This window comes from Apodemus sylvaticus, chromosome 10 (genome assembly GCF_947179515.1).
Source record: "Apodemus sylvaticus chromosome 10, mApoSyl1.1, whole genome shotgun sequence".
NCBI classification, from domain to species: domain Eukaryota; kingdom Metazoa; phylum Chordata; class Mammalia; order Rodentia; family Muridae; genus Apodemus; species Apodemus sylvaticus.
In genome coordinates, this window is record NC_067481.1 from 1533136 (window position 1) to 1550562 (window position 17427).

A 17427-nucleotide genomic window follows, 5' to 3' on the forward strand; every position below is an offset into this window, starting at 1 on the left:
AACAAAAGGATTAAGCTTAATGCATTAAGGGGTTATAGTTCTGAGACTGTGTAGCCTAGAGTCCCTGGGGGTGATGCAGCCTGACAGTGGTCAGCAAGGAGCATGGTGGGCTCTGAACAGGAGTCCGGCTGCAGCATTGCTGCCATTTGCTGTGACTGCTGTTCTCTGTGCGGTGGAGTCCCAGGTTAGGGTTAGAGAAGTCCGGGATGGTGCCAGGTGTCTGCTGGTGGGTAGCATGGCTTCCTGTGTGGGCCCTTACGCATTTACCCACATCCCTTCTCTAAATGCCTAGAATCCAGACAAGATTCAGAAGTGGGTCTTACCCTTTCTTGGTCTTTGAATGTTGTTTGAATGTGTTTGAATGTTGGCTTTGGTCAGGTTTTTACTCTTGTTGCCTATTTAACAATAGTCCCATTGGTCTTTGTTTTAGGAAACACTGTCCAGGGAAGGACGCACAGTTATGGCAGGGTTTGTTATCCGAGACTAAATGGAGGTTGGCAGATATAGGATGGGGATACACTTTGCTCAGAAAGTACAAGGTATTGCTTCCTGGCATGTGTCATGTTTCTCTGTTTGTAGGTGATATGGGTCACTTTGCTGCCTTCTAGAAGGATCAAGTGCCTCTTTGGTTGTCTTGATCTTGTTTACCTTGGCTCTGGCTGTGCAAAAAAAAAAAAAAAGGAAAGTGTGGCTGGCTGAAGCGTGAGGTTTTTATCTGGGAGACCAGTGGTGCCACAGGGCCTGAGAGCTGCTGTGCTGGACAGAAAGCCAGCTTGCGGGTCTGTGTGCTTACTGTGCAGTGGGTGCTGCAAAAGGGAGGATAGTGGGTTTTCTAGAGGATATAGAGTGGAGCCCGTTGCCAACCCAAAATCCGGGTCAGGAAAATAGATTAAAGGTGAAAGACCAGAAACAAACTAGAATTCAGTGTTAGTGGACATCTTGAGTAGTCACTGAGTTTTTATCAACACCTGGTACTGCCAGATAAGACCTGGTAGATTGTTTAACTGCTTGTTCATTTCCTAATATATCCCAAAGTAGATTAGACCACACCCTCCTTCAATAGCTCCCCAGCAGCAGAAGCGTTAATGAGCTCACATATGCGTTTGGTAACTTTGTGGGAGGGGAGAATGGATCTTTGTGGTAGGATCTGGGTAGGGAAGTAGGCACAGGATTTTTTTCTCTTTCGTTTTGTGTGATTCTTTCTTTTTCAGTAGTTGTTTCTGTTGTCCTGAGTGGACCAGAACTCACTTTGTAGACTGGGCTGGTGTTCTTTCTTCCTCTGCCTCCCAAGTTCTCTGATAAACCACCATGCCCAGCAGTGTTTATTTTTGTCTTTCGCTTTTTATCAAGATTTCAAATTCACAAATCTTCCTACTCTGCTTCCTGGGTGTTGGGATTAATGTGGGACACTATGCCTGGCACATAATTGGTCACAAACTATCGGATCTCATTGGAGAACCTGCAGCAAATAAGGAGTCTTAGATATTGGAGCCTGGGACCCCTCACTGTGGCTGAGGGTCCAGTGCTCCCTTGTGAAGACATGTGCATGCCTAGTCCCCTAGTTTATTTCCCCTGGCCCTTGCTCACATATTCTGTGGAGTGCTAGGATGAAGGCTGTGCTAGGTCAGCACTCTCCCAATGAACGAGAGCCCTGGCTGGGATGCTGCTCTTTTTTGTCCTCCCACAAGAGAAATAACATTACTTAGAAATATTTGACAGGCTTAGTCTTAAAAATTGCTGAAAATGTAATGAGTTTTCTGAATTCTGAGTAAACACATTTACATTGAAATACTTGTTAAATCATAATGGAAAGTACTTACCTTCTAGTGTCTGGCCCCAGTTTCTTATTTTGGCATCTTAGACTCCACAAAGGTAAAGTACCCATGTTGACAACTATGAATGGCAGTGGGGGCAGCTCATTTTCAAGTCACAGCCCAGACAGTAAGCAGGCTTTTTTCTTTAAGCCATTGGCAGCACTTTCCGTAGATCCAGAATCCGTGCATCTACTTTGGATTCTGAATCTTCTAGTATGAGATACCTACCCGGCTTTGGAGTGGCCACGACCCTGCTGTGGGAAAGTGAAGGGTCTTCATCCTGCATCAGCAGGAAGGAGCCGTCTCTCTGGGCTTCATCGGTAGGCAGGTAGTGGCTGAGGGTAAAGTGAACCACAGTGAGACTCTCCAGCCAGGGATCCAGTCACCAAAGCCAGGGAATAACAACGCTATTGTTCCCATTGAAAAGGAAGGTGGTGCCGTCTATCACATATACCACCAGCCATGACGCACCCCTCCTAAAGAACAGGTTGGTGTCATGTAATGCAGTCATGCTTTTTGTAACCTTTTGACAGTACATTCCTGGAACTTGTTTGCGTATGATAGAATCTCCTAGAGTAAACATACAAAAAAAATTAAGAATTTATTTAGCTCAAGACCAAAATACCATCAATTGGGCTGGGGTTTTAGCTCAGTGGATTGAAATAATGAAGGTGGAAACAAGAAAATAACCCAAAAGCTCATGGGCCAGATAGATCCCCTGGACTGCACAGGCCAGCAGCAGAAACCAAGAGAGACTGCCTCAAACAAATTCCTAAAACGTCTTCTGACCTTTATGTACACATGTGGCACAAACATGTTAAGTAAACATTTAAAATATGGTCAGTTTAATTCCACAAAACTAGTTGCAAAATGTAATTTAAAAATATCATTTATGGTAACATATACCTTAGATATTATCACAAATTGTTATTTTTAAAATGCCATTTATATAACCAGGTGGTAGTGGCACACACCTTTAGTTCCCTGCACCTGGGAGGCAGAGGCAAATGGATCTCTGTGAGTTCCATGCCAGCCTAATCTACAGCTTGAGTTCCAAGCCAGCCAGGGCTCTTAACATGGAAACCCTGTCTCAACAACAGCATTTATAGTAACAAAATAGGAAGTACATAAGGTATTTAGGAATAAATTCTGAGATAGGCAAGTACTCTGTGCAGAAAGTTAAAAGGCTTTGTTGGAGGACCTAAAGAAAGCTCAATGTTATTCTCATGGTTGGTTTTAGTGTTAAGTGAAATTCCAGACACAACAGCCTTCCCTTCTTTCCCCACTTTTTGTTGAGTCGGGGTCTTTCTGTAGCCCTGGCTGTGTTAGAATTCACTCTATAGACCAGGCTGGTCAACTTCCCTTTGTCTCCTGACAGCTGAGATTATACATGTATACCACTATTCCCAACTTTTTTTTTAAACCTGTATATATGTGTTTGACTTCATGTATGTATGTATGTATGTGCATCACATGAGTGCCTGCTGCCTTCAGAAGTCAGAAGAGAATGTTGGATCCCCTGGAACTAGAATTATGTATTCATAATTGTGAGCCATTGTGTGACTGCTAAGAGTCAAATCTATGTCTTCTGCAAGAGCAACCAAGTGCTCTTAACGCTGAGCCATCCCTCCATCTCTGTCCACACACACAATACCCCCATGAATATACATGTTGGTTATATTATCCTTCTCATTTCCCTACCAACCCAGCTTCATATTTTTCTCTTTCAAAGAGCAAAAACACGGGGAGAACTTTAAAAGGGGAAATAAGACAAAACCTAACAAAACAAAAAACACAAAGAAGGGAAAAGTTGTATTCTTTTGTTGGTTTTGGCCAATTTTCTGGACATGTAGCCTGTCCTTGGAGAGAGTGGTTGATTCATGTACCCAGTGACACTGCATTGCAGAGAACTGGTTTCACCTTTCCCAGCAAGTCTCAATTGCAAGTAGCTCCTTGGATGGAAATGGAACTTTGTCTGCTTACCTTCTCAGTGTTGGGCTTGCATGTGATTTGACCCTGTGTAGATGTTGTCCAGTGGCTCTTAGGGAATTGGGATCACTAGACTTTAGAGAGGAAAGTGAAAGGCCGAGACGAGAGCCAGTGCTCATGAAGAGCAGCAGTTGCCTGAACATTTCACCACTTGCTGCAGAGCTGAGATTAAAGTTGTGTGATTCTGGACAGGGCCTGGGCCCAAGCTTTCTCAGTGTACCTCCAACTGAGAGATGTCCAGGCTACTTGCAGTGGCCAGTTCTAGAACTGGAGCAGGGACTTGGACCGTGTGGGAGCATGTAAAAAGGCGCACCTCCTGGCCACCTCTGAGACGGGGCTTGAAAACAAATGACAGCACTGTATTAGTGCACATTGGAGAGAATAACAACTGCTGGGGCCTCGGTGTGACCTGCTGTGAATAAAGAAGATTGCATCTAAGAGGTAGTAATGTATTGCTCCCAGAGCTATTGGTGGGAATGTGTGGATAAGGGCCTCACCTGACGCTCTTGCCCTCTTCAGAAGGAGCTCTTTGCAGGACTGCTGAGGAGCGAGGTTCTGCATAGTGTAGTAACCTCCATGTGTCTCACACAAGCTTCATTGAGCTCAGTGGATTTGTTCTCAGATGTCTGCCTGCTTCACTCTCCCATCTCCACCAATGGAGAGCCTGCTGCACAGCACACCGAGCTGGCGCTGGCTTTAGCAGTTTCTTTTGCTGGCTTTTGCATTCACTGGTCTTTATAGTGTTTTATCTGCTTGGTGTTTTTTTTTCATCTTAGAGTTTTCAACTTTTGTTGTTAGATTGTGTGCGTGCATGTGCACACACTTTAATTTTCTTGACATGGAATTTAGTTATACTTAATAACAACTTTTTTCTTTTGCATTGTGTGTTTTAATCCAGTCCCTCACATGCTGGGCAGCCCCTCCACTACTGAGGTTTGTCCTTGGCACTTTTTTGTTTTTATTTTGAAACATGGTTTCAGTAAGTTTCTGGGATTGGTCTAGAACTCACTCTGTAGTCCTAACAAGCTTTGAACTTATGATCTTCTCACCTCAGTTTCCTGAGTAGCTGAAATTACAGCCCCTTGGCATATTTTATTATAATTTTTAAGCCTTCTCACAGCTGGGCGTGGTGGTGCATGCCTGTAATCCCAGCACTTGGGAGGCAGAGACAGGCTGATTTCTGTGTTCGAGGACAGCCTGGTCTACAGAGCGAGTTCCAGGACAGCCAGGGCTACACAGAGAAACCCTGTCTCAAAAAACCAAAAAAGGCCCTTCTCTACTAGTTCTAATATGTGGGCCCATTTCTCCATGCCTTTGCAACATGTCTCCCAACTTTTGAACATTGAGAATCTCACCCCCTGTGTGTTGGGTATTTCTGTCGTGCACATTCTTCCTCTGTTTCTGGGTTAAAGTCAAGTTATGTTGGTCTTTTTAGTTGTGTCTTTTATGGTGACACACTTGGGTGTGTGGTGGGGGCGGGATCTTTCAGGCATCAGCAACATCTTTCCGAGCACCATCTTGTCTGAGTTACTTTAGTACAGGGTGAATTGAGTCTCTTAATGTAGCGCTGCTAGAAGTAAAAGTGACTTCTGCACTTAAAACACTTTTTGTTACTATCAAGACAATCTCAGTAAGTAGCGTTGCACTTTGATGCTTTTATAGGGTAATAATGGGATTTAGGGTCAGGAATAATTTCATAAAGAAAAATGCTAAAAGCAAGCAGGACAGGCATGTCTATGTAATTCTAACACTTGAGAGATAGCAGAAGAATCTAACTCCAGCCTGGACTTGATATGATATCTCAAGAGAAAAAAAATACTGAAATTATTGCTCACCACAAAAATACTTGCCTCGCATAAAACCACACAATCATTTTTCTGAACCTGCAGTCAGTAGGAAGGTTGTATCCTTATAGGAAAAATATTGTCAAATGCTTGAACATTTCAGAGAAGAAAACAGGTGTGGTTGTTCTCTTCATAAAAGACACATTCTAAGGTCACAGATTCATTTCCTGTTCTAGGGACAAGTAGGGATGGGACAGTGCTGAGCAGGAGCCAGGGTGTCGGGAGCAGGGCCGTGCTCAGGCTGCCCCACGTCAGTCGGCTCGTGTAGTCAAACAGTGTGTGCCTTAACGCCAAAGCACATGTGTGCCTAGGTATATATTCAGAGGTGAAGGGAACTCCATGTATTATAATGGACATGCTTAGTAAGAACATACTTCAATGCCGTTTATAATAAGAAAAGCAAACCTAAACCATCCGTCTGAGGGTTTGTGTTGCTGTGGAGGGATACTATGACCTCAGAACTCTAATAACGGAAAGCATTTAACTGTGGCTACCTTACAGTTCAGAGGTTTAGTCCATTGTTGTGGTGAGACGCATGGTAGCATTCAGGCAGACATGGTGCTAGAGAGGTCTATGTCTGGGATGGCAGACAGCGGGAAAAGAGAAAGGTGGTGAGCGGAGAGCTGTGTGTCTGGCTTAATCATCTGAGACAACAAAGCCACACCTAATAGTGGCACTCACTGTGGGCCTATGGGAGCCATTTTCTTTCAAACCACCACACCATTGAAATGACAGGTAGGTCATTAGAGATTGTGGAGTACTGTAGAAGAAATGTTACAGAGCACAGGAGGCAGAGCTGAGTGCTGGTTTCTTGGAGAGCACAAGTCACATAAGGTAGATAGGATATAGAAGATAGTGTTGGGAATATATGTACTAGGTTCCCAGTCTCAATTGCTTTTATATTTAGATAGTTTTCATATAGGTTCTCAATAAGATATAGAGTACTTGGAGATACGCTTTTCAGAAGGTAGACCTCACTGCAAACATCTAAACGCACACTGAAGCGCCACTGAGTATGTTTTACATGGAAGGGAAGAGAGGCCTTGGGATTGTGCATGGTGAGAGCCAGTGGCAGGAGGTGGAGCTCACTAGACCACATGCTCTGTCCACCACACGCTCCATCTGGTAGGCGGAGGAGCGCATAAGGCATCATCTTAGGAAGCCTCTCTCTCGGCAGTGCTTGCTGTGACCTGAGCAAAGTTGCTCTGTGTGGCCTGGGTCCTGGCAGTGCGCAGGAGCGAGTGCTCTCAGCTTTGCTCTAACCATCTTTCTGTGACTGTCTATTGTGTATGCTCTTATTTGGTCTTTGACCCATTTTTCAAAAGTAGTGTTTTCAGATCTAACACCTTGAAGGCATCTTTGAGTTCCTCCCCTCATCCTGGATTGTTGGGTGGTGTGACTGTCATTTTCTTTTACACAGGATCTTGGTGTGTAGTCCAAGGTGTGAGCCTCACCTCACAAGCACCTCATCACGCCTGGCTGGTTTCTGTCTGTTGGACTTGTGCTGGTGTTTTTATTCTCTCTCCTACCAGCTGGTGTGTTTGAAGTCTGTGACTCTCCAGGAAGTTGTCACTGTGTTTGCTTTTCTCCCATCAATTTGTGGGGGGTGGGGTGGGGGGGGAGACACTTTTTTTCTCTCTCTTGTCTTTCTCTACTGTTTCTCAGCATTAGGTTCCAGCCTCACTGGACTGGTGCAGCTGTGGCTTCTAGCTGCTTCTCTGGACCTTTCTTATCTCACATAGTTTTTCCCATGGATGTTGATGTTAAGAAATTAACTATCTCACTTGCTGCCGCTGCTTGTTGGACTCCCGTCAGTTTGCTCTGTCATGTTACTGTGTCCTGCTTCATGATGAGTGGGAAGGGCATACTTGAGGGCAGATACTGCCAATCTCATCTGAGTCCCTTGAACACCTCTGCTAAATACCCATGTCATGCTGAATAGGGCGATATGATGCAATAGCATGGGCTGAAGTGCTGTGTTTGGTTTCTCTTCCAGTGGGCATCCCTACCATCAGATGGTGTGGGGCTGAGGGGGACTACAATGTCATGGTGATGGAGCTACTGGGACCCAGCCTGGAAGACCTGTTCAACTTCTGTTCAAGGAAGTTTAGTCTCAAAACTGTTCTGTTGCTTGCTGACCAAATGGTAAGCACCCCTTTTCTTTCCTGAAGTGCTCAGGCAGTGTAGCAGGCTCTTGGAGTGTGCTTGCCGGCTTGCTAGAGTAAATTCCTGGGTTATGTTGGTTGGCAATGGTGGCTTGTAATCCCAGCACTCAGGAGGCAGAGGCAGACAGATGTTTATGAGTTTGTGGCCAGCCTAGTCTCCAGCAAGTTCTAGGCCCATAAGGGCTACATAGTGAAACCCCATCTCAAAAAACCAAATAATTTACTAAGTTGCCATTTCTCCATTATTGTGCCCATTTGTGCATAGAAAGAAGGGGGATTTGTTTAACCTTGGCCTCAAGATGCTTGACTTGGAAAGCACCCAGGGTGCATCCATAATAAACGGACTTCTCAGTTCTCTCGGGAGCCCACGATTGACAGGTAGCAACTCGTGGATGGTTTCCACGGAAGTTCTTGTTTATGACTCATACAGAGTTCATCTGTTGTGAACCATTACCTACCCAGCAGGAGGTTGTCCCAGCAGCCTGATGTCTTACTCAAAACTGTTTAGTCCCTTAGGAACTAAAGAGAAAAAGGTGTCTGGGCCTGTGTGGGGACAGAAAGCCGAAGATACCTTGAGAAAAGACCACCTTCCCTGAGCTCACTGTGCTCTGCGGCACACAGAGTGTGTGATGTGAGCCTCACTGCCAGCAGCCTCCTTTTCCACCGTGATCCACTGTGGTTTCAGTCTGACCTGTGTTTCTCTGTAGATAAGTCGGATCGAGTACATTCATTCAAAAAACTTTATCCACCGAGATGTGAAGCCAGATAACTTCCTCATGGGGCTGGGAAAGAAGGGCAACCTGGTCTACATCATTGACTTCGGGCTGGCCAAGAAGTACCGCGATGCCCGCACCCACCAGCATATCCCCTATCGAGAGAACAAGAACCTCACAGGGACGGCACGCTACGCCTCCATCAACACGCACCTTGGCATTGGTGAGCCCTGACAGAGAGCTGGATCACCTGACTTGCTGTCCCTTTAGCATGGCCATCCCTTAGCATAGGGAAAGTCCAGCTTACATAGCCGCCTTGGGGATTAGAGATGTGGAGGCCGTCAGACAGCTGTGCTAGCAGACAAGCGGAATTGAGCCACTGTTAGAGTCTCTATGTTGCCAGGTGCAGTGGAATAGGCAGAAGCTGACATTTCCAGCAGTTCTTCATGATGTTGATGTTGCCCCCCTGAAGTGTTAGGTTTCTTTAACATATGTAAGGGACAACTGGTGACATAATTGTGCAGGTATATTTTTCTGTTATTTTGAAGTTTATTTCTAATTTTCTGTTTGCCAGGTGTTGATTTTATACACATACAGACACACATATCATCCCTGACATAGTTCCTTTTTTTTCCAGAACAATCTCGAAGGGATGACTTGGAGTCTCTGGGGTACGTGCTGATGTACTTCAACCTGGGCTCTCTCCCCTGGCAGGGGCTGAAGGCCGCCACCAAGAGGCAGAAGTATGAGCGGATCAGTGAGAAGAAGATGTCCACTCCCATTGAAGTGCTGTGCAAGGGCTATCCTTGTGAGTCCCTCGCGTCCTTGCTGCAGAGTCTACTGGGGCATGGCGGCCACCTGTCCCGCTGTTAGCTAGACACTTGCATGGAGAGCCTCTGGCTGTGCTGTCAGAGTCGCTCACCTTCAGAGAAGTTCGATGAAATGGGCACTGATTTATGAAGGTGGCATGGGGACCTGCCACCACCACACCATCCCACTCCCGGTCCCTAAGCACTTTTGCCCAGGAGAGACCTGAAGGAGGCAGCACTGCGCCTTGGGAAGTGACCCCTGACTTAGGAAAGGAAGGCAGTGGTGGGAGGCCTAAGTCCATCTAGAACTGACTGTCTTCACACTGCTGCTTCCCAGGGAATGCTGCTGGGACAAGAGTGCCCGAAATAACTACATTGTGCTCTGTATAGTCTTGACCTTTGGGGGCATGTGGAGGGTGCTGGGTATGGACTCTAAGGCCTCTCACATTCTATGCAAGCTTTGCAAGGTTCTACCATTGAACTGAACCTCTACTTAGATGCTGAATTTATTTTTTCAAGCAGTCTCCCAAAGGCCTGAGTTTTTAAATTTGACTAGTCTTCGGATTTCGTCTTTAATGTCTTTAGTATATGGCACTGTGGGAGGTGAACTGGATGAACTTGGCCACAGTTGGTAGTTCTGGGCTAGCTTTGAGTTTCTTGTTTCTTCAGCTGAATTTGCCACATACCTGAATTTCTGCCGTTCCTTACGTTTTGATGACAAACCTGACTACTCCTACCTAAGACAGCTCTTCAGAAATCTGTTCCATCGCCAAGGCTTCTCCTACGACTATGTGTTCGACTGGAACATGCTCAAATTTGTAAGTGGGATTCCTAGAGCACAGGCTGGGCTGGGTCTGTATGTAAAGCTATGCTGTCTGCAAGGTTCAGGGTTACAAAGCATAGTAGAGTTGTGAAAGCCAAACACACTTGGTAGAACTTGGGCCTACAGTCCACTTTGCCTATGAGTTCTAGGAAGGAAGGTGCTGAATAAGGCCAAAACTTCTAGAGCATTTGGGGCTGGAGAGATGGCACAGGAGTTAAAGCCACTTGCTGCTTTTGCAGAGGACCTGAGTTCAGTTCTCAGGACAACTAGGGGATCCAGTTCCTCTTCATACACTTTTCTGGCTTCTGTGGTTACTGCATGCAGGTAGTGCATTTACTTAATGCAGCCAAAACACCCTACATTAGAAAACTCTCTGGCGCCGGGCTGTGGTGGCGCACGCCTGTAATCCTAGCACTCTGGGAGACAGAGGCAAGCAGATTTCTAAGTTCGAGGCCAGCCTGGTCTACAGAGTGAGTTCCAGGACAGCCAGGGCTATACAGAGAAACTCTGTCTCGAAAAAAACAAATCTAAAAATCAAAGAAGAAAAGAAAACTCTCTGGCATTTATGGATGTATATAAGAAGCCCAGTAAGTAGTGGTGAAGGTTTGCTTAGAGCCAGCTCCTTCTGGATTGCTAAGTCCTCCTTAGTTGAAAGGCTTGCCTGCTGTCCTTCCTGTATTGTCCTCCTGTCTTTAACTTTTAGGGAGTTAAGCTACTTCTGAGAGAATTTATTTTTCAAGGTTAACGTGTGTGTGTGTGCGCGTGCATATATATGTAAGTGTCTGCATGTATATATGTACACCATGTACCTACACCTATGCTGTCAAGGTCAGAAGAGGAGGTCGGATCCTCAGAAACTGGAGTTAGAAGCTATTGCGAGCCTCTGGGTGCTGGGAACCAAACTCAGGTCCTCTGCAAGAGCAGCAAATGCTCTTAATCACAGAACTTTGGCTTTCAGGTGCTACAAATAACTGCTGTCTCCATGCTCACCTCACATTACCCTGGTTACTATAAGAATGTGTGGGTTCAGCTCCCTACATGGCATGATAGTCTGGGCTGCAAGAAGCATGGTGCTTAAGCTCTCCCCCCCTGTCCAGCAGCACACATACCCCTATCCCATATCTAGTGTATACCTCATAGGCCTCAGAAGGGCCTCTTGGGTAAAGTGCCCGGTGATCTTGTCATCATTCAAACAGTACTGCTCCTAACTTTCAAGGCCTTGTGAAACTTCCATGTCTATTTCCATTAAAAATTGTTGGACTCACACCTTTAATGCCTGCATTCAAAGGGCAAAGACAGGCAGATCTCTGATACCAGCCTGGTCTATATAGTGAGTTCCAGGGCTACAAAGTGAGGACTCCATAAAATAGAGAAAAAATAAAGACATTTTGTTGAGCCAGGCATAGTTGTACTTCTTTCTAGTTAATTCTAGTACTTGGGGGCTGGATGTTAGCCTGAAGTCAGTCTTGGGCTGCAAAACAAGACCCTGTTTCAAGAAGTTTTTTGTAATTTGAAGTAGAAATTGGAATCTTTGTAGGTAATGTATCTATCTAGTCAAAGGAGTAGCGAGCACTGCTTCTTCTGAGTGCATACGAGAGCCTTGTCAGCTGCACTGCGTCCCAGCTCACAGGGCCACTGAGAACTAGAACTGCCTGCCTGGGCAGAGTGCTGCATGTGTGTATGGAGATCAGCCAGGGCCAGATGGTGGCAGGCGACCCTAAGGGGTGAGCTGGTTCCCAAGATGCCTAGACCTGCATGCCAGCAGGGTTCAAAAGACAGCTAAGTCTGAAAAGACAGGCAGCACAGGGCAGTGCTTGCAGACCCCTGCTGACAGTGCTAAGAATGATACACTGACTGATTTCTGCTCCAGTGCAGCCTGACGCCTGTCCGTGCCATTGGCATGGACAGAGAAAGGCTGGCCATGGCATCTGAACTCCGCCTCGCTCTCCTCCTGGTCTGAGGTGTCTCCTTCTCCTTCTCTGATGCACTCACCGCCAGCACTGCTGGGGAAGGATGGAGGGCGGGTTGTGCATGTGAGTTCCAGTGTGGTAGGGAGTGCAGTGGCCTCTGTGGCTATTAGTTCAGGCATCGTTTCTATGGGAACATGACCTTTCTGGTTTCACTGTTTGGTCTTCTCCCGAGAGCTGCCTTTTTTTTTTTTTTTTAAGATTTATTTTACTTATATGAGTACACTGTAGCTGTCTTCAGACACCCCAGAAGAGGGTACTGAGTTCTGTTACAGATGGTTGTGAGCTACCGTGTAATTACTGGGATTTGAATTCAGGACCTCTGGAAGAGTAATCAGCACTCTTAGCCGCTGAGCCACCTCTCCAGGACCTACCTTTAAAAAAAAAAAAAACCAAAAAACCCACCAAGGTCACTGTCATCCTGTTTATTCTGCTCTTTCCTCATCAGGGTGCCAGCCGGGCTGCAGATGATGCCGAGCGGGAGCGCCGGGACCGAGAGGAACGATTAAGACACTCCCGGAATCCAGCCACTCGTGGCCTCCCCTCTACAGCTTCCGGCCGTCTGCGGGGAACCCAGGAAGTGGCTCCCCCAACGCCCCTTACCCCTACCTCACACACGGGTGAGCAACCTCTTAGGGTGCCTCACCAGACTGGGGCTTCTGTCTACTCTGTTGATGATGCTAACCACCCCAGGATATGACCTCAGAAGGATCCTGGATTAAACAGTTGAGGATTGTGTCCCTACTTCATTCTGAAGAGTAGGTAGGACAGGGATAAAGCTCATGATAGACATGGCATGGTAACCCCAAAATTGGGAAGAAGGGCAGGATGGTTGGTCCTCTGTAAACTAAGGCCAGCCTGGTCAATATAGTGAGATCTTGTCTCAAAAGAAAGAAATGTCCCTTTACAAGACTTGATCTAAAGTTCATTTCCCTGAAAGTTGTCGCTAGAGTTGACTCATGGTGCTGGAGAGATTGCTCAGTGGTTAAGAGCTCTACTGATCTTCCAGAGGACTTGGATTCATTTCCTGACACCCACATGTCAGTTTTTACACTGTATCTCTAGTTCCAGGGGAACCAACACCATCTTCTGGTTCCTTGGGTACATGGTACACAGGCATGTGTAGGGAGAACATCCATACACATCAATTTTTTTTTTTGTTTTAAAGTTTAGCTCTCATAGATTTTCTTACAAATCTCTGCATACTCAGGGCTGATGTGTGTATTGCTAAACATCCGGGCCTTAGGATGCATTCAGCTGCCGTCCAGTTTGCAGGAGTTGCCAAGCACTTGATCTTGAGTTGGTTATGTGTAGCCCTGAGTCAGGTAATAGGTTCAGGATGTGTACTTGGCTATGGCTACTGGCCTCTGCCGTGCCTGCAGGCTCATGAGATTTTTTTTTTTTTTTAAATAATTACATGTGTTACGGGTGTTTTTCTTGTGTGTCTGTATACTGAGTGTGTACCCAGTGCCTGGTATGTGTGCACCCAGTACCCATGAACGCCAAAAGAAGGCATCGGATCTCCTGAAACTGGAGTTGGAGGTGGTTGTGAGCCACCATGTGGGTGCTGGAAAGCAAACTGGGTCTTCTGTAAGCACAAGTGCCTGTGACCATGGAGCGCTCCCCTTATAGTGGGGTTAAAAAAGCCAAGGGTATTTAATAATTGTGGGTTCTCTGCCTCTCCAGCCAACACCTCTCCTAGGCCTGTCTCTGGCATGGAACGAGAACGGAAAGTGAGTATGCGGCTGCACCGTGGGGCCCCAGTCAACGTCTCCTCATCTGATCTCACGGGCCGACAAGATACCTCTCGCATGTCCACCTCACAGGTATGCATGTAGAGCTCACTGAGGCCTAGCTGCGCCAGACCCGTGTGGGGGTGCGTGTCCTTGTCACTGTGTGCTGACACTGGCTCTCCCTACCTTTCCTTAAGGACTGACCTTTACAGGTTCATAGTCAGGAGTAGGGCGACATTTGTGAAGAGTGTATTTCCTTTCTTCCCTCCTACTTATTTTCTTCTTTTTGAGGATGTTTAACCCATTGGAGCCTGTGACTCCCTGGGTTTCTGAAGGGTTTGTTTCCTGCCTAGGACTGTAATGGGCTGTGAACTATGTGTGAAGCTTTCTCTTCTGCTCAATTTCAAAGGGACATCCCTATCCCTGCCCCGCCGCCTGCCCCACCAGGGAAGACAAAATATGCCTGCTTGCTTCTACCTTGTGTTGGGGAGATGTCTGTCGTTGGCACACCTGGCTTTATAACTCTACCTGTGTTTGCTAGCTAGCCAGGCTCTCCTTAGCAGAACACCAGGAAAAGAAGGCACTGGCTGCATAGGAAGGAAGGATTCCTGTGAGTGGGCGATCCTTAGAGGTGCCAGGCAGTAAGGTGTCATCTTCTGTTGCCCTGTGTGTCTGATGGAGGAGGTACTGGAGAAGGCAGGGTGGTATGAACTAGTCCCAGGCCTCTTCCCCCTAGCCACTCCCTCCTCCACATCTGAGTCCTCCTCCTCCTCCTCCTCCTCCTCCTCCTCCTCTCTGTGCTCTTGCTGCTTGTGCATTCAACACCACTGCATTCAACAGACTAGAATAACTTATCTCTGCATTGCACTTCCTTTTCTGAAGTAGGGTTTCCCACTAATGGGGGATAGGGTGAAGGATAAATTTGAGGAGGCTCTTGCCAGGACCACTGCCCTTTTGGAGCTTGATTTGAAACACACTTGTATGCCAACACCTCTCTAGCTCACTGTGGCACCTGGTACAGTGTTTGAGTGGAGAAGGACAGTGTGTACTGAGACAGTGCAAGATCCCTGGGGCCTTCTGGGCTCCGGCCATTCTTAGGACTGCTCTGATGAAAGTCACGACTGCTGAAATGTGTTTTTGTGCATTTCTTATTTGCCAGAAATTACTGGTTTTGTATAAATTTCTCCTGAAAAGACAACAGATGTAGGAAGTTTAATGAGGGATTCAGTAAGTTCTAGGCCTTGCGTTTTTGACATCATCAGGAGTTGAGTTCCTCGGTGTGTACACTCTTAAGCTCAGCTCCCTTGTGATAGACTTAACAGTCTTGTTTTTCTTTGTTTTGGGGTTTTTTTAATAGCTTTTGTTTTTGTTTGTTTGGGCACACAAACTATTGTGTTAACATTAGAAAGTAGTTCAGTTCTGCCTGTTTATCTACAGCCTGTGGTGTGCTGGACCCTGGCTGAGTTTGGGCATATCTCATGCCAGCAGCTAGATAGAGACTAAGGAAGTGATGGCACGGGTGGGTTTTTTGCTTGTTTTGTTTTTAGTTCAGTATGAAAGTGAAGCATCTGGTAGTTTGAGATCCAGGAGGAAAATGGAAGAATCAGGTTCTGTGCATACCAAGAAGACGCAGGGTACAGCCTAGCTTCTTCCTGCCAGGGCTGTAACTGCCTTGGCCTTACAGTGTCAGAGAACAGCACTTCCTTCCGCATGATTAACTCGGCCCCAGAATCAGCCTCTGGGTCCTTCGTCTCTCATGTTTCTGCATGGAGAACTATTAGCAGGCTTGAGCACTGGTTGGGATACTCCCTTCCTGGAGTTTCTTCATTTCTCCCTGGCTAAGTTGGGGGCTTTCTGGAGACTGCTCTGTGTGGTTGTATGTAGAGTGCTCATTCGTCTTCACCCTTAGGGGTTGTTTTGCTGTCACTAAAGGGCAGGTACCCTTAAAAGGATCCCTTTCATTGCATAGTACCTCCAGCATCAGTGTGCATGTCCTATATCTGGTGTGTTCTCCAATAATTCATCCCTCTCTACACTGTTCTGGGCTCGCAGCCAGGAGTCTGCTCTGGTGTTTCAGGCATTAAAGGCTAGTCGGTGTTCCTCCAGGCATGGCAGGCCAGTGTTAACTTCTCCCCAGAGAGCTGGGACTCAGGTAGGAGTGACGGCATCTATTTAGCACAGTGAACCAGAGAGCAGCGTGCATGTGAGCTCTTGTTACTGCAGCACACACCTTTCACTCGGCCTCCTTTACCCACAGCTACTGCCTTTCTAATGGCACATCCTATGAGGGATACTATAATACCCACAAGTCCGTACCCTCAGTTAGAGCCAGTCTTAGCAGGCAATCTGCTACCCTTGTCCACCTATGATGAGGAGAGGGGGGAGACATGGTACATACAGGTCACTGAGTCACCTCTTCTCCTGTAGAACCCCACCCTGCTTCAGCATCTTCCCTTCCCTAAGGGGCACTGCATTAGGCGAGTCTTCTGGGGAGACCATGTTCTCATTTTTCATGGTATCTGTGATTTGCTCTCATTAACCAAAAGAACATAGGCTTTGCAGGGTATCTGATCAGTGGATCTCTATTGTTTGTTTTTCCTTCATTGAAAAGAAAGGTTTCCTGTCTAGCACAGTTCAAAATGTGCCAGTTACTGCCTTTGATACCTGACTTAGTCCATACCTGCCCCAAAATAAGGTCCTAAGATCACCCTGGTACTCCATTAGGAGGAGTATATCTAGGCTTCTATCTAGGGTATGCTGGGAAGTGCTATCCTCCCACCGCTGCCTAGTGCTGTCAGACTGATCTGTAGGACTTCCTCAGCCTCGCCGTCCACTTGATTTCAGCTTTTCTAAAGCATGAGGTTAGGAAACAGCAATGGTCACTTTTATCCAGGGTCATGAGAGGCTGATGAGTGGTGCACTGTGTGGAGAGACTTGCCATTAGCTGGAGTCCCCAGAGTGTCTGTCCGTGTCTTGACCTGATCAAGGCAAGGGACACATCAGGACTCAGGCTCAGTACAAGCAGCCAGGGGACCAGGAACTCATGTGCTGGTGTGGCCAGCAGGACACTTACCAACAGCTGTCTTTTCCCCACCTCAGAATAGCATTCCTTTCGAACACCATGGCAAGTAGCTGCTCGTCTCCATCGGAAGGCAGCACTGGGTGAGTGTGCTCGTGGTGGGGCTCTGCAGTCGCAGGTGCCAGGCAAGGTGGGAGCAACCCCACACCCATCCTCTGGGCTCGCTGGGGCTGGGCTTGCATGCCAAATGCTGGAGATAGAGCAAGGCTTCTTCTGCTTGTTTTTCTTCGTGTGGGTTATGGAGTCACTGTAGTGAGCTACCCAGTCTGGGCAATCAGTGGCATCGTTAGAATCTCCGACTGAGTGACCTTAGGGAACCTTCCTGCTGTGCCTTCTTCCTCTGGCCTCCTGTGATTGTATTCAGTATGCTGGAACTACCCTCAGTCCTGGCTCTGGGCAGATGTGCTGGCAGCACATGTGTCTGTTATACTCAGCTGAGTGGTCGTGCTTGGTGTTGGGCTTTCTTGAGCTCTTGCTCCATGCAGACTCCT

At 46.9% G+C, this 17427-nt stretch overlaps 1 protein-coding gene across 3 annotated transcripts in view; it reads left to right on the forward strand.

Moving 5' to 3' along the window:
• Csnk1d (casein kinase 1 delta) overlaps window positions 1-17427 on the forward strand; it is a 34864-nt gene that overhangs the window by 12013 nt on the left and 5424 nt on the right. For 2 of the 3 annotated variants that reach the window (XM_052195886.1, XM_052195887.1), the window contains exons 3-8: window positions 7644-7792; window positions 8520-8748; window positions 9163-9333; window positions 10004-10152; window positions 12573-12744; window positions 13811-13950. In XM_052195886.1, the coding sequence (XP_052051846.1) occupies window positions 7644-7792; window positions 8520-8748; window positions 9163-9333; window positions 10004-10152; window positions 12573-12744; window positions 13811-13950 (1010 nt within the window). Of the gene's footprint in view, window positions 1-7643; window positions 7793-8519; window positions 8749-9162; window positions 9334-10003; window positions 10153-12572; window positions 12745-13810; window positions 13951-16956; window positions 17020-17427 lie in introns of all 3 variants that reach the window. The other variant, XM_052195888.1, reaches the window with a different exon arrangement.